The sequence below is a fragment of the Juglans microcarpa x Juglans regia genome, chromosome 8S (assembly GCF_004785595.1).
Source record: "Juglans microcarpa x Juglans regia isolate MS1-56 chromosome 8S, Jm3101_v1.0, whole genome shotgun sequence".
NCBI lineage: Eukaryota > Viridiplantae > Streptophyta > Magnoliopsida > Fagales > Juglandaceae > Juglans > Juglans microcarpa x Juglans regia.
In genome coordinates this window covers 17,582,174-17,599,209 of record NC_054609.1, presented here as the reverse complement: position 1 = coordinate 17,599,209, position 17,036 = coordinate 17,582,174, and the positions used below count along the sequence as shown (strand labels likewise).

The 17,036-nt window shown below is 34.8% G+C and overlaps 3 protein-coding genes across 4 annotated transcripts; 1 reads left to right on the top strand and 2 right to left on the bottom strand.

Moving 5' to 3' along the window:
- Positions 1–2,186: 2,186 nt before the first annotated feature.
- Positions 2,187–5,584, top strand: LOC121244048 (NAC domain-containing protein 86-like). Its single transcript, XM_041142091.1, has 3 exons — positions 2,187–2,463; positions 2,751–3,028; positions 5,049–5,584. Exons 1-3 carry the CDS (start codon positions 2,307–2,309, stop codon positions 5,376–5,378), a joined length of 765 nt encoding a protein of 254 aa, XP_040998025.1. The 5' UTR covers positions 2,187–2,306; the 3' UTR covers positions 5,379–5,584.
- Positions 5,585–7,144: 1,560 nt separating this feature from the next.
- Positions 7,145–10,145, bottom strand: LOC121244966. The gene is made up of 6 exons (XM_041143224.1): positions 9,699–10,145; positions 9,272–9,602; positions 9,040–9,174; positions 8,877–8,959; positions 7,596–7,701; positions 7,145–7,457 (listed from the first exon to the last, which is right to left on the bottom strand). The coding sequence occupies exons 1-6, from the start codon at positions 10,076–10,078 to the stop codon at positions 7,362–7,364; spliced, it is 1,131 nt and encodes a 376-aa protein (XP_040999158.1). The 5' UTR covers positions 10,079–10,145; the 3' UTR covers positions 7,145–7,361.
- Positions 10,146–10,726: 581 nt separating this feature from the next.
- On the bottom strand, positions 10,727–15,725 carry LOC121244914 (sucrose synthase 7-like). Of its 2 annotated transcripts, XM_041143158.1 has the most exons (16): positions 15,645–15,725; positions 15,507–15,564; positions 15,277–15,409; positions 14,952–15,106; positions 14,502–14,694; positions 14,276–14,394; positions 13,962–14,178; positions 13,783–13,878; positions 13,506–13,679; positions 13,288–13,404; positions 12,971–13,137; positions 12,659–12,883; positions 11,975–12,541; positions 11,756–11,894; positions 11,472–11,653; positions 10,727–11,063 (listed from the first exon to the last, which is right to left on the bottom strand). In XM_041143158.1, exons 2-16 carry the CDS (start codon positions 15,557–15,559, stop codon positions 10,928–10,930), a joined length of 2,673 nt encoding a protein of 890 aa, XP_040999092.1. In that variant the 5' UTR covers positions 15,560–15,564; positions 15,645–15,725; the 3' UTR covers positions 10,727–10,927. The 2 variants fall into 2 exon arrangements, with proteins under 2 accessions (XP_040999092.1, XP_040999091.1); XM_041143157.1 differs by having other exon boundaries at positions 15,507–15,712.
- Between the last annotated feature and the right edge of the window lie 1,311 nt (positions 15,726–17,036).

The following is a 17,036-nucleotide window of genomic DNA, read 5'->3' as shown; positions in this document are numbered from 1 at the left end:
AAATAATTATAATTTTTAATATAATTTAAATCTCATAATATTCTTAATTAACTAAAATTATTTAAATAAAATGATTTTCTACTATTATAATATTTTTGGAATTTCCAAAATAGAAGAGATTTACTTTGATGATGAAAAAATGTGAGAACAATATAGAAATAAAAGACTCTGTATTTTTTTAGTGCTCCCTGGGTCATTGAGTAGTATGGTTGAATTCTACAATTCATAAATTTTGCTAAGAAAACTATTACTAGAATATCTAAAATCTTTTAATTTTCATATTACTCATATTACTGTAATATTTTGTTATCATTATGATGCTTGTTAAAATTTATTTTTCTGTTCCTGTGCATTAAATTATTGACTAATTAATTTTATTTAAAAAAACATATTATTTTTATATTATGTGAATATTAGTCACTAGGAAGACGTGCATTGCACATCACTCCTTTACATTTCGTGGTATCGTCGACATGCGGAGGCGGTTGGCTGAGAAGAGGTGGTGTGAGGGAGAAATGGTGTTGTTGTCTCGGGTTTTGATGAAGGAAAATACTATGCCCATAGAACATGTCTACCGAAATCCTTTATCGAAATTTTTTTAATTTCTTTTTACTTAATGATTAAATAAGTGTTTTTAAATTAATATATGATTTTTTTATTTTTAAAAAATATTTAAATAGTTTTAAAAATAGTGAAAGAAAATAAAAAAAAAAAAAATTTGTAACGTTCATTAAAGAATTTCGGTAAAACTCTTTTGTGGACGTAGCAATATCCAAAGAACAAAGTGGCTCAAACAATGAACAATTAAAATTCATTAAAGAACGTAAGGTATTTCTTTGTTTGGTTGCAAGGTAAGAGAGTGTAGGAGATGAAAGAAAATATAAAATTTCTCAATATCTTTATTTTCTTTCAGTAACTCACCGATAACAGATCAAAGCATCCACCATGTATCGTCCAAAATAAATGATAATACAATAATTTTATCAACAAATTATAATATAAGTAATATTGATCTATATAATTTAATTAAAGAAATAAAGAATATTAATAATAAATTAGGCAAACGTCCTTTGGACGTTACCTACTACTATTGTATATATTATATGCACATTTTGTTTGATGTCACGAGTGCAGCTAGCCCTAACCAATATCAAGCGCCGCATCAATAAACTAGCTAGCGACAAAATTGAAGACTTTTTACGACGAGTATTAAGCGCCGCAAAAGGATTATTTAAAAAAAAAAAGTTTGTACAACCAAAAAGTTAACTTCATCTTAAAAAATTATAAAAATATTATTCTTTCTTTAGTGGGATCTATTTTTTATAAAGAATTTATAGGAACTTGTCTTTTTAAGATTTATATTTAGCATTATTACTTTATTTTGTCGCTGCAAAAAGGCCTAAAATTATAAAAATATTATTCACGAAATTTATTTTGTTCGAAGACAAAATACATTTGTCTAGAAATTTTTCCCGATCCAACGCGCGAGTCGAACAAATTTCGTCTTAAAAGATGTTTTCCTAAAATATTGTCTTTCGTGACAGGGTAGTAAAAGATGTTCTGTTGTAATGACAGAAACATGCTGCAGATCTATTTGAGGGGTCATCATGGATACATGATACATATATAGCTAGCTAGCAAACCAAACCTGATTTAATCTTACGTTGTACTTGTGTAAATTTTATGCGACTATTTAGGGAAAAAATTGCAGGACTTGATCTATTTTTGCGAACGTACGTACAAATTAGAGTAATAAAAGTCGTATAGCTAGCGGATAATTTTGAATCTATATTTATATATATGTATGTATGTATGTATAGCAATGAATCCTCCTCTCTCAGCAAGCAGTACTTGTGCATGCAGTATTCCAGTACTAGTTCCATATATTGATCATGCATCAGACCTAGACAGTCTTGTATTCACCTGTAAAGTAATGTTGGCAATGAAAATAATGCAGCTAGCTAATCAAAGCAGGATTAATATATAATAGCGGTGAATTTCGACTAAATTAAGAACTTCATGGAACAACATGCAAGCTGTAAGTATTATTATTTTATAATATATGTGTGTGTATGTATATATATAGTATAAAAAGGAAAGGGCTTGCAAGAAACGTTTGTCGAGAATCTATTAAGGAGAGTGAAAAATGAGCCAAAGACAAAGGACTTTGAATCCTTTTTGTGTATAAATCATGATGATGATGAGCGTGGTAGCTAGTGATCGTAAGAGAGAAAAAGAACGACTATATATACTTCAACAAAAGATCAAGAGATCACCATCATCAATTGTTAAGGGAAAGATCTCAAATGGCACCAGTCGGACTGCCTCCTGGTTTTAGGTTTCATCCGACTGACGAAGAGCTTGTAAATTATTATCTCAAGAGGAAAATCAATTGCCAAGAAATTGAACTCGACATTATTCCTGAAGTTGATCTCTACAAATGTGAACCATGGGAATTAGCAGGTTTCCTCCCTCCCTCCTCCTCCTGATCACCCTTCAACTTCATTAACTAGCTAGGTTTCTTTGTTCTTTTTCCTTGGTTTATGTCACTAATTTCTCAGTTTGATTTATGTTAGATGCATGGCATTGAGAATGTTTCAGGCATTGTATTCAAATATTCATGTTCATACTTATTTTAGCACTACTTTATTGCCATTTTTCTTTTCATTGAATTTAATTTTGCTCTCTCTCTCTCTCTCTCTCTCTCTCTCTCTCTATATATATATATATATATATATGAAATCTTGCAGAAAAATCATTTTTGCCGAGTAGAGACCCAGAATGGTATTTTTTTGGACCCAGAGATAGAAAATACCCAAATGGATATAGAACAAACAGAGCAACTCGAGCTGGATATTGGAAATCCACTGGAAAAGACAGGAGGGTAAAATGCCAGAACCGATACATTGGAATGAAGAAGACATTGGTTTACTACCGAGGGAGAGCTCCTCAGGGGATTAGAACTGATTGGGTCATGCATGAATATCGCCTCGACGACAAGGAGTTCGAAGACACCTCGGGAATTCAGGTACGTACGTAGGTCGTCGTAGGTTCATGTCCATGCATTAGTGTTCATGTGTACGTACGCTGATCATCTGGATCGATCATGCATGAATAAAATCAGGACATTAATGGTAAAATTGGAGCTCTGAGATCATTGATCATGAGCTTCGTACGTGTGCCCTAATTAACGAAAACCATCATGATATTTCGATAAAGCTTGTAGTACTGCAAATTGCTCACATGGGGGAAATCAAAAGTTCAATATATATATATATATATATATATATATATATATCTTCACCAAATTAGGATATCTAATTCCTTGCAGCTAGCCTTGTTCGACGTCAATGGAAAAATAGCTAGCAGTCTAGCATTAACATGGAAAAAATGATCATCATCCTCCTTAATTAAGAACTTCATTTTCTTCTGATTTATCATGCATGGGCTAATATATTGTTTTGATCATGATCACATACAACATATATAATTTCTTTGTATGCATGGTTTTTGGCTGATCTTAATTAATGGCTGCGTTTTGAGTAAAAGCTAGCTAGCAGATTCTGATGCCAACACTCCTTTTCAAGTCTCCAATCAACCGCATGCTAACTCTGACCCTCCACCCCAGGCTCGCTCCTTTCTTTTTTGGGAAGTGCTTTTTTAAGGCAAAAGAAACCTTAAAAATCTTGATATATAATGATAACCAGCATGATTCATTACATGATGATAGATAGATAGATAGATAGATATTTTCATTTATTTCTACTAGTTTTCATAACAGAACATTCTTAATTTGATCTTCCCCCCATATATACAAATGTCGTCACTAGTACTTGACTTCAAAAGGCATGAAGTTCGATGCTTCCCCAAGTGAGAAAAGCATAATGTTTACTTGCCTAGCTTTAATTATTTCCTTCACCAAAACCTCTTTCACACCTTAACTACTGTACGATCAGAATTTACACACTCTGATCATCAATATCGCTCATGATGTATCCATTAATTAATTAACCTAGCTAGGTAGGAGCGAGCTGGGAATTAATTAACACTATAAGAAAAATAGCATTTGCGACGAGAATGATTATAATTTGTTACGAAAATTGACTCATTTTAGTATGAAATAATCGTCTTTACAAAAAATAACTAGTCACAAAAAAGTAATTTTATTGTACTGCATATTAACAAATTAAATGGCTGATCATCACACATATATTATATATATATATATATTTATATATATATATATATATATATATATATATTCGTTGCTTGCATGCACTGGTGATCTTAGCAAGCAAAGCTAGATTTCTCAAGTGCATGTCATGCATGCGTGGAAATATTTGAAGTACGCGCGTGTTGCTTCAGTACTTTGTCGATCTTTCTCAAATGAGACATAAGTACTATATACGTATAGTATAGCTATTGCATGCTGTGCAGCTCCAAAAGCATCATACTCCCAGCTAGATCGCTTTCATGTGTACGTAAGAAGGTGTCGGTTACCCTACTTTTTACTTTATTCCAAACATTATTAAAACAAGCCAATGGATATCAACTTAAAACCATAAAGATTCTAGCTAGCTAGGCATCATGCTGCATGCAGAAGTACGTATTTCGATAATCATTGTGCAATATTACTGATCGATCTCTCGTGTCCAACTTCGAGTAGTTCCCCAATTATTTCAATATAGACCGAAAGATGGAAGATTCTTGCACGTTTAGATTCTATATATATGCATGAAGCCGGTAGAATAAATACAGATATCATTGTTTGGCAGTACATGAATTACTATTGATGCATGCAGGAGCAATCTACATATATACCATAATTTTCAGCCCCAATTATTGACTGTTCATGTAAACTATTTTTGGCCTTGGTTAATTGCAGGCTTTAGGTATCCACAGGGATCATCTATTAACTAATCTCTCTCTCTCTCTAGATCTCTATCTCTCTCTCTCTCTCTCTCTCTCTCTCTCTCTCTCTCTCTCTCTCCCTCCCTTATCAGTTTCCACGCTTATATATATAACACTCTGATCTTATGCTCATGCAGGATACGTATGCACTCTGTCGCGTGTTCAAGAAAAATGGAATCTGCTTTGAAATTGAAGAGCAAGCGCCTGGGCAATGTAGCAGTTTATCATTAGTACTTGAGAGCTCACAAGCTGGTCATGTAATGAATGACTATCATGAATTAACCATGTCCCCAGATGTTACCATGGCATCTTCATCATGCTGCATGGATGATGATGATCATCATCAGGAAGAAAAAGATGATTCGTGGATGCAGTTCATCACGGACGATGCATGGTACTGTTCTTCTAACGTAGCTATGCAGGGTACTGGTGGTGAAGAAGTTTGTCCCATGGCTTTCACAAACTAATTATAAAGAGTTAAATAACAGTTCAAAAAAAAAAAATTATATATATTTTTTATAAAATAAAAACACTTTTTGAGAACAGTTTCTGATCATTAAGATCATGATTTCTCAATTCTCACTTGTTGATTAATTTTTATCCAATTGGATATATATGATGGCATGCATTGGTTGGGTTTTGCTGATCTAGTAGAGTACTACTCAAATTATCAGACAGAGTACCCTACAATATTGGGGTTTTTTTTTTAAATATTTCCCTTTTTTTTTTGTCGTTTTATTTCTTTTGTTATTGTTGGATTTGAGAGCTTACACATCATGCACCCATAAGGGAAGAGATCAGGCAGAGATTATTTCTTTATATATACAGCTGATCATCTCATCCCTTAATTAATCTTTTTTCTTGAAGTTTCTTGAGCCTTCAATTTTTACAGCAGCATGCCAGCAAAGGCTGAAATTTCATGTCATGCAGTACATATATATACAAGCGTTTTCGGATGCAACGACTTAATTATATATAGCAGTACTTCTAATATTAAGAATGAAAATGATATCTGATCTTGTGCATGTGTTAGGTACATTTAAGCATACAATAAGCCTGGCTGAATCGAATCGACGACCTTAATTTTCTATAAAAGTGTTACAACTTGTATAATTAAAAGATTTCATAAAATAAACTTATAAACTGTAACTTTTTAATATTTCAACTGTACCTTTTTAATTAGAAATTTACTAAGATGATTGAAAATTAAAAGAAGCTATGAAGAGTTACACTTATTTATTAAAGAAAAGAGTTAAAACTCATGAATTTTGATGGATATAATTATATAAAGAGTTATTGTTTTCTCTCTCTAATTAGACAAAGTTTCTCACAATTTAGGCTTAGCATAAATTGTAAGGGATCTCAATCCATCTCAAAAAGTGCTACAATCACAAAAAGATTTCACAAAAGTAAACTATGGTTTCATGTGAGACATTAACTTTATTTTACAATAAAAATAACTTTACAATCTGACGTACCACATCAATGTTTATTTTTGTGATTTTTTTTTATGATCAAAGTATTTCTCATCCATATATAATCAGATTATAAATATCAAGTTGCTAACATAGGGGCTTTCTCAAAGATGATTTTATTTATTGCATAATTTATGTGAACTTATTACAAATTATTTTTATTTACTAATCTCATCACTGGAGTACTAATTTGCTACTAATTTTGATAATAAGGTAAGTCTACTCTCCTCGTAGATGTTTTGACACTCCCAAACTGATCATCTCTTCGAAAAATACGATCCCGGGCAGGATGAGCCAAACCGGAATATAAAAACATGAAAAATACACTAAAAATTCTTGCATCAAGCCCGAATCCTTTTCAGCTCAGAGGAATTCCTAAGGTTATTGTGCTTGATTTGATCTCTCCTCCTTTCACCCTCTCAATCCTCTACACTACTGCCACCAACATCACCTCTTTCACCCACCGGCCGCCGCTGCCTCCCTTCTTTTTCAGATGGGTTTGCAAAAGAGAAGCCAACATGTATATAGCTTAAGCTGGTTTCACTAGTTCCTACTTAGGCAACAGTATGGACATTGGAAATGGGAGGGCTTAAAACCCAAAGTTTCCACAGCCTAGCACACACTGATATTGACCCCTGGCCTATATGTATCTCTTTTTTATTTGGATCAAATTGATATCTTTTGAATGTGTTGATACTTTCATTTTTGTCACTTGAAATCCACTAATGAGAACTAAAAATAAAAAGCATTCTAAGCAATTACATATATAAATTTCTATTTAAAAATTTTAATTATTCCCATGCATATGTGGGTGGGTCTACGACTACTTCATGGTATTCTTCTCCTTTTTTTCAACTGAAGCAAAAGAATATTAATGTACAAGATTCCAAATAAAATTACACAAACTAGAAATACAACCTGTTGAGTTGATGTTAGCATTTCTGATGGCCACCTTGATGACCATTTTGCTTTTGCCTATGTTAAAACACTCTGGCAAACCTTCCACCGCTCAAACTCTGTGGGGCTTAACATGAAAGAACTGGCATTTCGATGTCCACCACCTCCAAATTCCTGAGAAGTAATTGCAAAGCACATTTAGCTCTTTCAACTGCAATTACCAAATGTCCCCTTCTTAAGGGGTAGGAAATTTCATTCATTGAGAGAATATATATATATATATATATATATATATATATATGAACCAACAACCTCTGAGATGGGTGTAGTGTCTTCGCAGTCCAAACTCCTAAGGCTTATCTTCAGCAATTGGTCATTTTCAAGCTCAGGAACTCTGTATACAACAGCTCCAATGCCCCTAAACGGATGTGAAATGAATGATAGATACGTAAGCATGGCGAGGATCCTCTCACACCCACAATTTATTATTATTATTATTATTATTTAAAAAAAAAATAAGATGACATTGGCTTATGAAAATTTAAAAGGATAATTAGAAAAACACATCAAGGACAGAAGTCAACTTAATGCAAATGGAGGAGTTCCACACGTTAGTTGACAATATATATATTCAAGTTTAATTCTAAAGGGAGGACAAGAAATGAAAAATAAATTGGTAAAATGGAAACGAAAAGTAATTAAGTAGCATCTCCAAACAAATTCTTTCGTTAACTATATGAGAATGATCTGACTTGCTTGATATGAGAGCTCATAGCCCCAAAAACGCAACAGAAACAACATGGATAGAAATGGTGAAAATGCAGAGGATGGGACCTGCAATGTGTTACATGACTATGGCATCTCAAAGTCCCTAGTAATGCAATGGATCTTGGTTGTGAGATCAGTATTATCCCTAGACCCGTCTAAACACTAGGAAATTGATCATGTAGTACAGTTTCAATGGAATTAAATCTGGACCAAGTTCAAAATGTTTACCTTTAGAGTACACGTACAAGCAAAAACACTAACTAACATCTGGATATATAAATGGAATCAATTTTCAAGTAAGCACAAGTGAGATATGGTATTGGCATAAAAATTTCATTGGTGAATGCTTATGGCCTGAAAAAGTAGCAAAAACAATACGGATTGCACTTTGAAAAAATGAAGATAACGGAATAGGACTTATGAAAAAATTTTACGTTTAGGGATCTCAAAGTCCAAAATAGAATTTTATCAATACCATATCCGAGTTGTATAGTATCACATACTATTTCAGTAAAAGTTTTCATTTCTCTGTTGCTTATATGAGACTACTTTAATTTGCCTCCTATATGAGATTTAGCTTCGCTTTAACATCTTTATGAACGTTCAATTCATCTGGCATTCATGGGAATGATAGCATTACAAGCAATCCACATACCATTCTCCACACTCCATATTGGGCACGCAAGCATATAATTATAAACGCAAGAAGTTAACCACCAAAAGCAACAAATATCATACAGAAGAACTAAAAGTGAAGAAGAAATAAAAATTTAGGAGAACCAAATCTTGCGATTAAACAGAAAAAAAAAAGTAAGAATCACAAACCTCAACTTCTGATTGCGACTTTTGGTAGCTAATTGGTGTCCCAGTTCACTCCTCAACTCTGAAATGGAATCCGCATCAACAGCCTACAAATTAGAAAAGAAGGTGAATAATCAGTATCCATATACCTTATCTTTAGGAGCCAGAGAGAAGGAGAGGAGTATACCAGGCAATATCCAAAACGCCCACCACCAAGTGCAATTTCATATGAGTGAATAAGAGTGTCATCAATTAATTTCTGCTTATGGGATAAGCCCACCATGCCTTGATTAATTAGAGACTCCAAATCCAAAGAGAGCAACTGAAAAATTCAAGCTTTATACTTATCATTATGAGTCAATATACGCAGAAAGAAATAACTATTGGGAATGGAAAATCAAATCTTAGATATTAATCACCTGCTGAAACAAGGAGGGGTTTAACTGGACGTCATACTCAATCCCCAAATCTTTCAACCCGCCACTGAAAGCTTTGCTATTTCGAAGCCTCCACCGCCACAGATCACCATCTTCAATGTACTCGAACAGGGGCCAAACTCGCTCAAATTCACCCTCTACCTCCTCCACCGCCTGGTTAGGAAGCTTGAGCCCAATAAGCTTTTCCTTGAAATAATCAAAAGCAATGGTGGCCCCACTCCTCTCCATGTCCAGAACTTTACTTACGTTCTCACCAGTAGGTGTTTCCGATAGCTTATCGACCGCAGTTTTGTGATGGTCCAGAACAACAACTCTGAAGAATCAAACACACCCACAAAAACAGATACTCACTCAGTCACACGCAAAAAGAAAGAAAGAGAAACGACGACCGAAAAAAAAAAAAAAAGACCTGTCGACTCTGGAAGAGACATCATGGACGAAGCCGGGGGGTCCGACGAAATCAAGCAGGTAAAGGTCGCCGATTTCATGGAGGGGAAGCTGTGATGGTGTGATGGGATTGTATACGGTGTTGGGAAAGAAAAGGACCGGGAGAGACGCGGCGGAGAAGTAAAGGTGCGCGGCCAAAGCAGCGAAAGCGCCGTCTGGGCACGGGTAGTGGTAGAGTATTGCCGAAGCTTTTGTATTTTTCTTCATGGGATTCGCGGCCAAGCCCAAACCGGAACGCACCGGCAGCGGCACAGCCAACGATTCCATTAGAGAGATGATTGTTCGGGGCCGCAAAGAGTGAATTCCCTCGACTCTTCGGAATTTCATCAATATGCATTGCATCGACTATATATAATTATGGCTTATGTTCGAATCCCTTGGATCTTGGTTCTGATTTTGCTGGGCCCCTGCGCACATTCATATAGTATAGGAAACTGGATTCTCCAGTAATCACTGTCCAACTAAAATTACTTGGCCTTCAACTTCAGTCAGGTAAATTAAGTCCTGTTCTGTGCTTCAATTTTTATAAGGAAAATATTTTAGATATAAAGAGATAATAAAAAAATTATTTTATAAATTGATGTGATTTGATATGATTAATCAAATTATAAAATTATTTTTATTATAAAATAAATCTAATAGATCGGATAAAATTACATCAATTTATAAGATTACTTTTATATAATTCGTTTATAAATATAACAATACATATTAGTTACAATTCTTTTCTTAGAATCTTAAATTTATCTATTTTTTTAAACGAGATGTACCAAATTTACAGAATTTAAAATTATACGAATCATTTTTCTTTTATAACACATCAGTATTTTGTTAAAAAAATAATAAATAAATAAACACTCACAATAAGGTGGATCTCCGACAATTATTAATGATAATAGTTTTTTTTTAAATATACTGGTAAAAAAACTCAATGTTTTAAAAAAAATTAGAATTTTTTAGACAGTCAGTCTTTTATTATAGGAGATAAAATTAAAGAATAAATATATTTATAAGTCTTTTTATTGATACACCAAATTTATTTACATTACAAGCAAAGCAACAAAGATCTTTACAATGAACTTGTCTTAAACAGAAAGAACGTTGCCAAAGACATCTTATTTTATACAGGGACCTTTACATATTGAGAAATTAAATGATCTTTCTCGTCGCTTCATCTTGTTTTCCCTTTGATTATTCGAACCGACGATACAACTTCATTAGTAGGTAATAAAGGGCAAAGAGAGAACCAAACATAAGGAAGCACCACCAACTCCAAGGGCATCGTGCTTGTGGATTGCCAAGCTGCTGCTGCTCCGAAGGTTGTTTCCTGTGTATAAAACAAGTTTCTTTTTAGTTGAAATACGGCAGAATGGTAGGACCCTTTCATATTCCAAAGCTAGCCAAAGATCCTAAATGCAGTTTGATGTGTTTTAATGAGTAATGCTAGATGTACTACAGATTTTATTACTTGAAAGTTTACGAACTGATGTGTCATCAATCACATGAAGTTTGTAAGACTTTCATAGTAAAATTTCTATTATGTCTAGCATTTTCCATGTTTTGATATAAATCACATTGAATTAAAGTCAAATTCTATTGAAAAAACATGCAAAATGTGAATGAGTTTGCACCAAGATGTTCATGTTAACATGATTAAATAGAAAATCAAGCAACTTTTGTTCAGCAAGTATGATGGTATGTCTTGTTAAGTCAAATTTAGAGTTAGCTTCTATGCCTTGGTGTTGGCTGAGATTCAGTTGCCGACATTGGCGCTGGTTGTTTAGACTTGGATGGCGCTGCTAGTGTTGGTTGTTGGGGTGCAGTCGCCGGCTTTTGTGATCGTTGCTGGGGTGTAGTTATTGCTGCTGCTGGTGTTGGTTGTAGGGGCTTTTCACCGGGGATGGGAACATTCCTTGCCTGTGACACAAAGTGTAGAAGTCAGAAGGAAATGTCTATGATTTCAACATTATTTTATCAAGATCTATGAATCCAACGTCCAGCATAATTATCAAAACTCACCAAATTCCTGAATTGGAGATTGTAAAACATTTGAATGTATCTTTGCTTAGCTAGCTTTTGTTCCTTGTTTAACTGTCTCCAGAATCCATAGGTTGCTCCCATGTTCAACAGCTTGTTTGCATAAATCTTCCATGTGTAGCTACAATGCAAGAACAATCAAATATAAAATGAAAATCATAATGAAAGGTTGTCAATATCAAAGCAGCATAATATCATTACCATTCGTATATGCGCTCGAGAGCAGCTTTTGAGATATTGTTCCAGTTTTCAGGATCCGTCTTGCACTTTTCAAAGAAATCAGCTATCTTGTTGCTCGATTCGTCACCATTTTGTGGGTTGATGTGAAACCCTGAGACCCCATCAACAATAATCTCTGCTGGGCCTCCTTGATTTGTTGCAAATGTAGGCAACCCACAATTCATTGCCTCAATGACTGTTAGGCCAAAAGCCTCATACAATGCAGGCTGCACAAAAGCTCCCTTTGTATCTGCAATACATCGGTACAGCTCTCCATTGCGATATCTGTCAGTTTGAGCTGCTATCCATCTGATCTGACCCTTGAGTTCATATTTCTCTATCAAGGCGTGCATCTTTTTTATTTCTGCAATTTCTTCTCTGTCCTTTGATTTGGCCGGATCGAAAAACCCTGCTACAACCACAAGATTTACCAAACTTCTCAACCTTTTGTTCTTTCCATACCATTCAGTTAGTCCTGAAATGTTTTTCACTGTATCCAGTCGTGCCATCGAGAAGATGATTGGTTTGTTCCTGTCTGCCAAATATCCTCTGTTCCAAGCATATATCAGTTTCAATGTTAGACCCATTATAATGATATTTTCAGTAGTCACAGTGAGGCGTTGTGAGTAGTAATCAAGAGATTATAAGAGAAGACTTTAGCCTTACATGTGCTCATTGTTGTCCTCATTACTGTATAGTAGTTCTTCAATGGCAGGGTGAAAATCGGTCAGACGCACCTGTTTCTCCGTGTAGGGGAAGTAGACAGATTGATCAGCCCCAGGGGCTGCAATGTTGAACTTTGGATCAAAGACACTGATGCCCGAGACTACCCGATAGAGTCCCGGCATCGTAAATGCTTCATGGCTTTCATACTGTCCAGGTCTATCCTTACTGAAGAATAAATATTTCTCCAGTTAACAAGATCACAGTTATGTTAGTTGTGTAACTGTGTTGAAGATAACTATTTAAAAGTCTAACCTTCCAGCAATTTCTTGATATGTGCTTGTTATGATGAAGTCGGCTGCATTCATTGAGATTATGTCAGATGTGAACTGACATGAAAAGTGGTACTTGGGGTCCAATTCCTTCCATTTGGCATCTGAATCTTCGTACTTGGTTTTTTCTAAAGCGTGAGCAATAGTTCCCTGGTTTTGGGAAATGCCAAAGTTCAGATTAAAGTCATACATAAATCAGTAAAAAAATTGATCAACTACTTGGAAACAATGCAAAATGAAGTTTGGTTAGTTTATAGAAGACAGAAGTCGGGAAAAAATCTCAAAACAATTGGATTAAACCTGAGTTATTCCAAGCTTGCTAGCCATCAAAGAAGCGACCAAGTTTCCATCACTGTAGTTCCCAATGATGAGGTCCGGTTTGCATTCCATGTGTTCGAGGATCTTAGCAGTAGCATCCTAGTGATGGAAAGGAGAAAAGGGAGACCACTTGAATAAGAAAACTGTTTTGGAAAAAGAAATGAAAAAAAAAAAGAGAGCCAGATTGATAGCAAGTATGCCTGGGTATATCTCTCAAGATAAGGGTAGACATCAAAACGGGAAACCCATTGGCGGAGAACCCCATTCTCTGTCCTAAATGGGACTCTAAGAATGTTAGAATGTTTAGTGTTGACAATAGGCTCCAATTCCTGGTTGCACTTTGTACCTCGAGCCTCCGGTATAAGTCTGGTTACCTGTAAAATGAAATAAATAAGTGAAACAAAGAACTAATTTTGATCCCTCATAGTCTTCTGTGGTTGAAAAATCATTGATTACAATTCATTGTTGATAGCTCACCACAAGAATCTGAGGCTTCATAACAAGACCTTGCTGCTTAATTCTGAGGAGCAATTCTTCCTCTAATGCTCTTACTTGATCAAGAATGTAAACCACCTATTTAAAATTAGCAGTAGGTGACATTAATAGTTGAGTGAAGATTGTTCAATTATTTTTGCAAAGTGGTTGTTATTTTTTACCTGACCACCAGTATCTGGCAATCCCAGGACATCTGATTGCCCAAAGTAGCCATGAGGAGAGAAAATCACAATGTTGAATATGGTGGGAAGCCTGCTAAAGAACAGCTCCAGCTTTGTGGGGTCTGGTGCTTGGAGTACCTCAGAAAGAATCTTCATTGTCTCCTTAACCCTTTCTGCAGTATTCCCCCACCCTTTCTCAAAGCCCCATTCTTGAAACCTGCAAGAAAAGTAAATGCACATTCAATATATAATGGAATTTATGTCAAAATAAGTCTTGCTTTCTTGAGGAAGGGAAACATCGAAAGAATGGTAACCTCTGCTCAAAATTTTGAAATGGGGTGTCTTTGGGAAATATAGAGACATATACTTCAGCTGCAACTAGTGCATTTTGAAGCTTAGAGACTGTATCTAGAGTTCCATTTATCATTAGATTCTGCAAAATTGGAACAAAATGCATAATCTTCGTTAAGTTTCTAGCAAAAATATTAACAAAGTAATCGCTCTCTTCCTTTTGTGTCTAACTGCGAGCTACATTTATACCTCTCCTTGATGATTTAGGGCCTGTAAGTACTCAAGCAATGACTTTGCACTCTCAGGGTTCCCATGTAGCCTTGAGGACACAACCTTTGAGATGACGCCAACACCTTTACCGATAGAAGAAGAAAGGGTCATGCGAGGAGTTGTGAAGTCAATGGCTCCAAAATCTATCTCCAAAGCATTTTCATCATTTGCCCTGCACAACAAATCACATATTGCATTTTTTTAGCAGCAAGATGAACTACCATGTTCAGCTCGAGGGAGAAAAACAACCAAACAATTCAAAACCATGCTTTTAGATATACTTTTTGTGATTGATTTTCAAAAAATATACAAGTTTTAAAGCATTACACGATACCAAGTTTCCAAGAAAACTATAAATTTCAAGTCATTCTTCCCAATGGTTTTTTCTTCATAAGGCTGATCTGTGATACACAACTAGTTATTAGTTACCAGTTTTCGTCGAAGACCGTTTCTTTATACTTCAAGAATTCCGTAGCAGTGATACCATCTACTGATAGATCCTCGGAGTTCACCCTAACAAATTCCCAGAATCCGGGATTAGGTCTTACAGCAAAAGCAACATATGGTGGAACCACAGCCGCCTCCTGCATAGTTTTCAGACGAAAAAGGTTAGTCCCGTGACATGTCGAGATATGTCGTGACATGTTGAGAATACCATGTCATATGTATTCAGGAGTAATTAATAACTTTCCCTAGCCTGCACACCTATGAGTGCTCTTGTGTGTGCATGAAAGAGAGAGTACTACGTGAGCACCTTAGTGGAACTCAGGATGTAACCAAGCATGCCCTCCAAGACCTTGCTTCTGTCATGTTTGTCTTCGATGATATTTTCCAGTTCCTCCATTATGTGTTGGGATTTCAACAATCTTTTTCCTGTTGCGACAAACCTTAATTTTGTCGCAGGTGCAGATATTAATGTCATTTATTTTTGCAATATGGAAAAATCAGTTCATTGACATTGAGGAAGAATGTATGAAATATTACCTCGCAAAGCATCTTTTCATATAATAGCGGCTCTGCTTCAATGCATCCGGCATGCTATCTGTAATTGAATTTGATCGCTTGAGGACTTTCTCAGAAGCCATTTTGTCTAGAAAAGCTACAGAAATATGAACAAGATACTTTTGAAAAAACAGAAAGGCTGAGAACCCAGATGGTTTTTTTGTTTGTTTGTTGTAAATGTGAGTTAATCAATTTATAGGGAAGTCATGAGTAAGAGTGAATCGTTTGGGAAGTTAAAGATATGGTAGGAGAGGAGGAGGAGAAAGAACATTCTTTGGTGCCATTTGTGGGGTAAGAAAGAGAGTGAAAGGAAGAAAGGAATTTGCCATTGGGAAAAGCATATTAATTCTGATCTTCCGGAAATCTATTTGAAAATCGAGGACAAGAAGTTTTCAGGAATTTCTTGTTGTCTTTTGAGATGGATCAAGTAATTTTTATTCCTTTCTTCTTCCTTTCTAAAAAAAAATGTGTACGTCGTCCTGCATGACTACTGAAAGTTTTATTGTGGCATGTGTACTCACTCGAGTCCTCTAAGAGCATTAGTAGTTGACTCAACAAAGTTGGATTAGAGAATTTACTTTATAAATTTAGCTAGTCATTTTTCATCAACATCAAATAATAGACTCTCCAAATCTATTATTATTCTATTAAAATATTAATTTTCACATTTTTATTTATTTTAATTATAATTGTAATTTGAATAATTATTCCTTATTAAAAAATTACACATTAATTTTCTAACATTCATATTATTTCAGCGGATAATATTTTCTAATGGTCTTTTTTTTATTTATTTATTTTATAACCGTCATATTTTTTTAATTGATATAATTTTTCAACAGTCATTTTTCCCAACGATTATATCTCTAAAATGGATATATTTTTTTCAGCCTTTTTTCCAACGGTTATATGTTTTTGTATTTTGATTTTCTTCTTTCCCAAACTATTTCTTGGAGTGTACTGATCAAGTTGTACATCATGGAAAACAAACCTGATTTGGCTATTGATATGTTTAATCAAATGATTGAGTCAAGGGCTGAGATGGATTCAGTGGCATTCCCAACTGCAGTTGGTGCCTGTGACATGTTACAATCGGTGCAACAAGGCAGGATTTGGCAAGCAATTTGAAATTTTTTATGCCAAAATATTATTTGGCCAACAACTTGGGTTGGCCAGATTTGGCCAGTGAAAATTATGAAAGTTAAAAACAATGTAGCTTTGTTGAGTCCACTATAGTGAATTTTTATGCAACTTAGTTAAATTTCGGCCAAAATATAATTTTGTTAGAGTCCACTACAAGTGCTCTAAACATATATATTTATTTATATATAGACACACAAGCAGATCGTCTATCACATTAATAGTATATGTATTCTTTCAAAGTTCAAACCATTGCCCCTTTTATATATATACTTTTTATGGGTAAAAGAGAGTTAAGTATAAAACTAAGATTAACACAACAGTAGGAGAGGGTAATGGACTTGGATTTGGTTTAAATCATGTGATTTTGAG

Coding starts and splice junctions, on each gene's coding strand:
- LOC121244048 (XM_041142091.1), top strand. CDS start 2,307: ATGGCACCAGTCGGACTGCCTCCTGGTTTTAGGTTTCATCCGACTGAC. Junction 2,464..2,750: donor TGAACCATGGGAATTAGCAG/GTTTCCTCCCTC, acceptor GAAATCTTGCAG/AAAAATCATTTTTGCCGAGT. Junction 3,029..5,048: donor AAGACACCTCGGGAATTCAG/GTACGTACGTAG, acceptor ATGCTCATGCAG/GATACGTATGCACTCTGTCG.
- LOC121244966 (XM_041143224.1), bottom strand. CDS start 10,078: ATGCAATGCATATTGATGAAATTCCGAAGAGTCGAGGGAATTCACTCT. Junction 7,702..8,876: donor AGTCGCAATCAGAAGTTGAG/GTTTGTGATTCT, acceptor ACATCCGTTTAG/GGGCATTGGAGCTGTTGTAT. Junction 7,458..7,595: donor ACACTACACCCATCTCAGAG/GTTGTTGGTTCA, acceptor ATTACTTCTCAG/GAATTTGGAGGTGGTGGACA.
- LOC121244914 (XM_041143157.1), bottom strand. CDS start 15,607: ATGGCTTCTGAGAAAGTCCTCAAGCGATCAAATTCAATTACAGATAGC. Junction 14,695..14,951: donor ACGGTCTTCGACGAAAACTG/GTAACTAATAAC, acceptor TTTGTTGTGCAG/GGCAAATGATGAAAATGCTT. Junction 11,064..11,471: donor GAATCTCAGCCAACACCAAG/GCATAGAAGCTA, acceptor TTTTATACACAG/GAAACAACCTTCGGAGCAGC.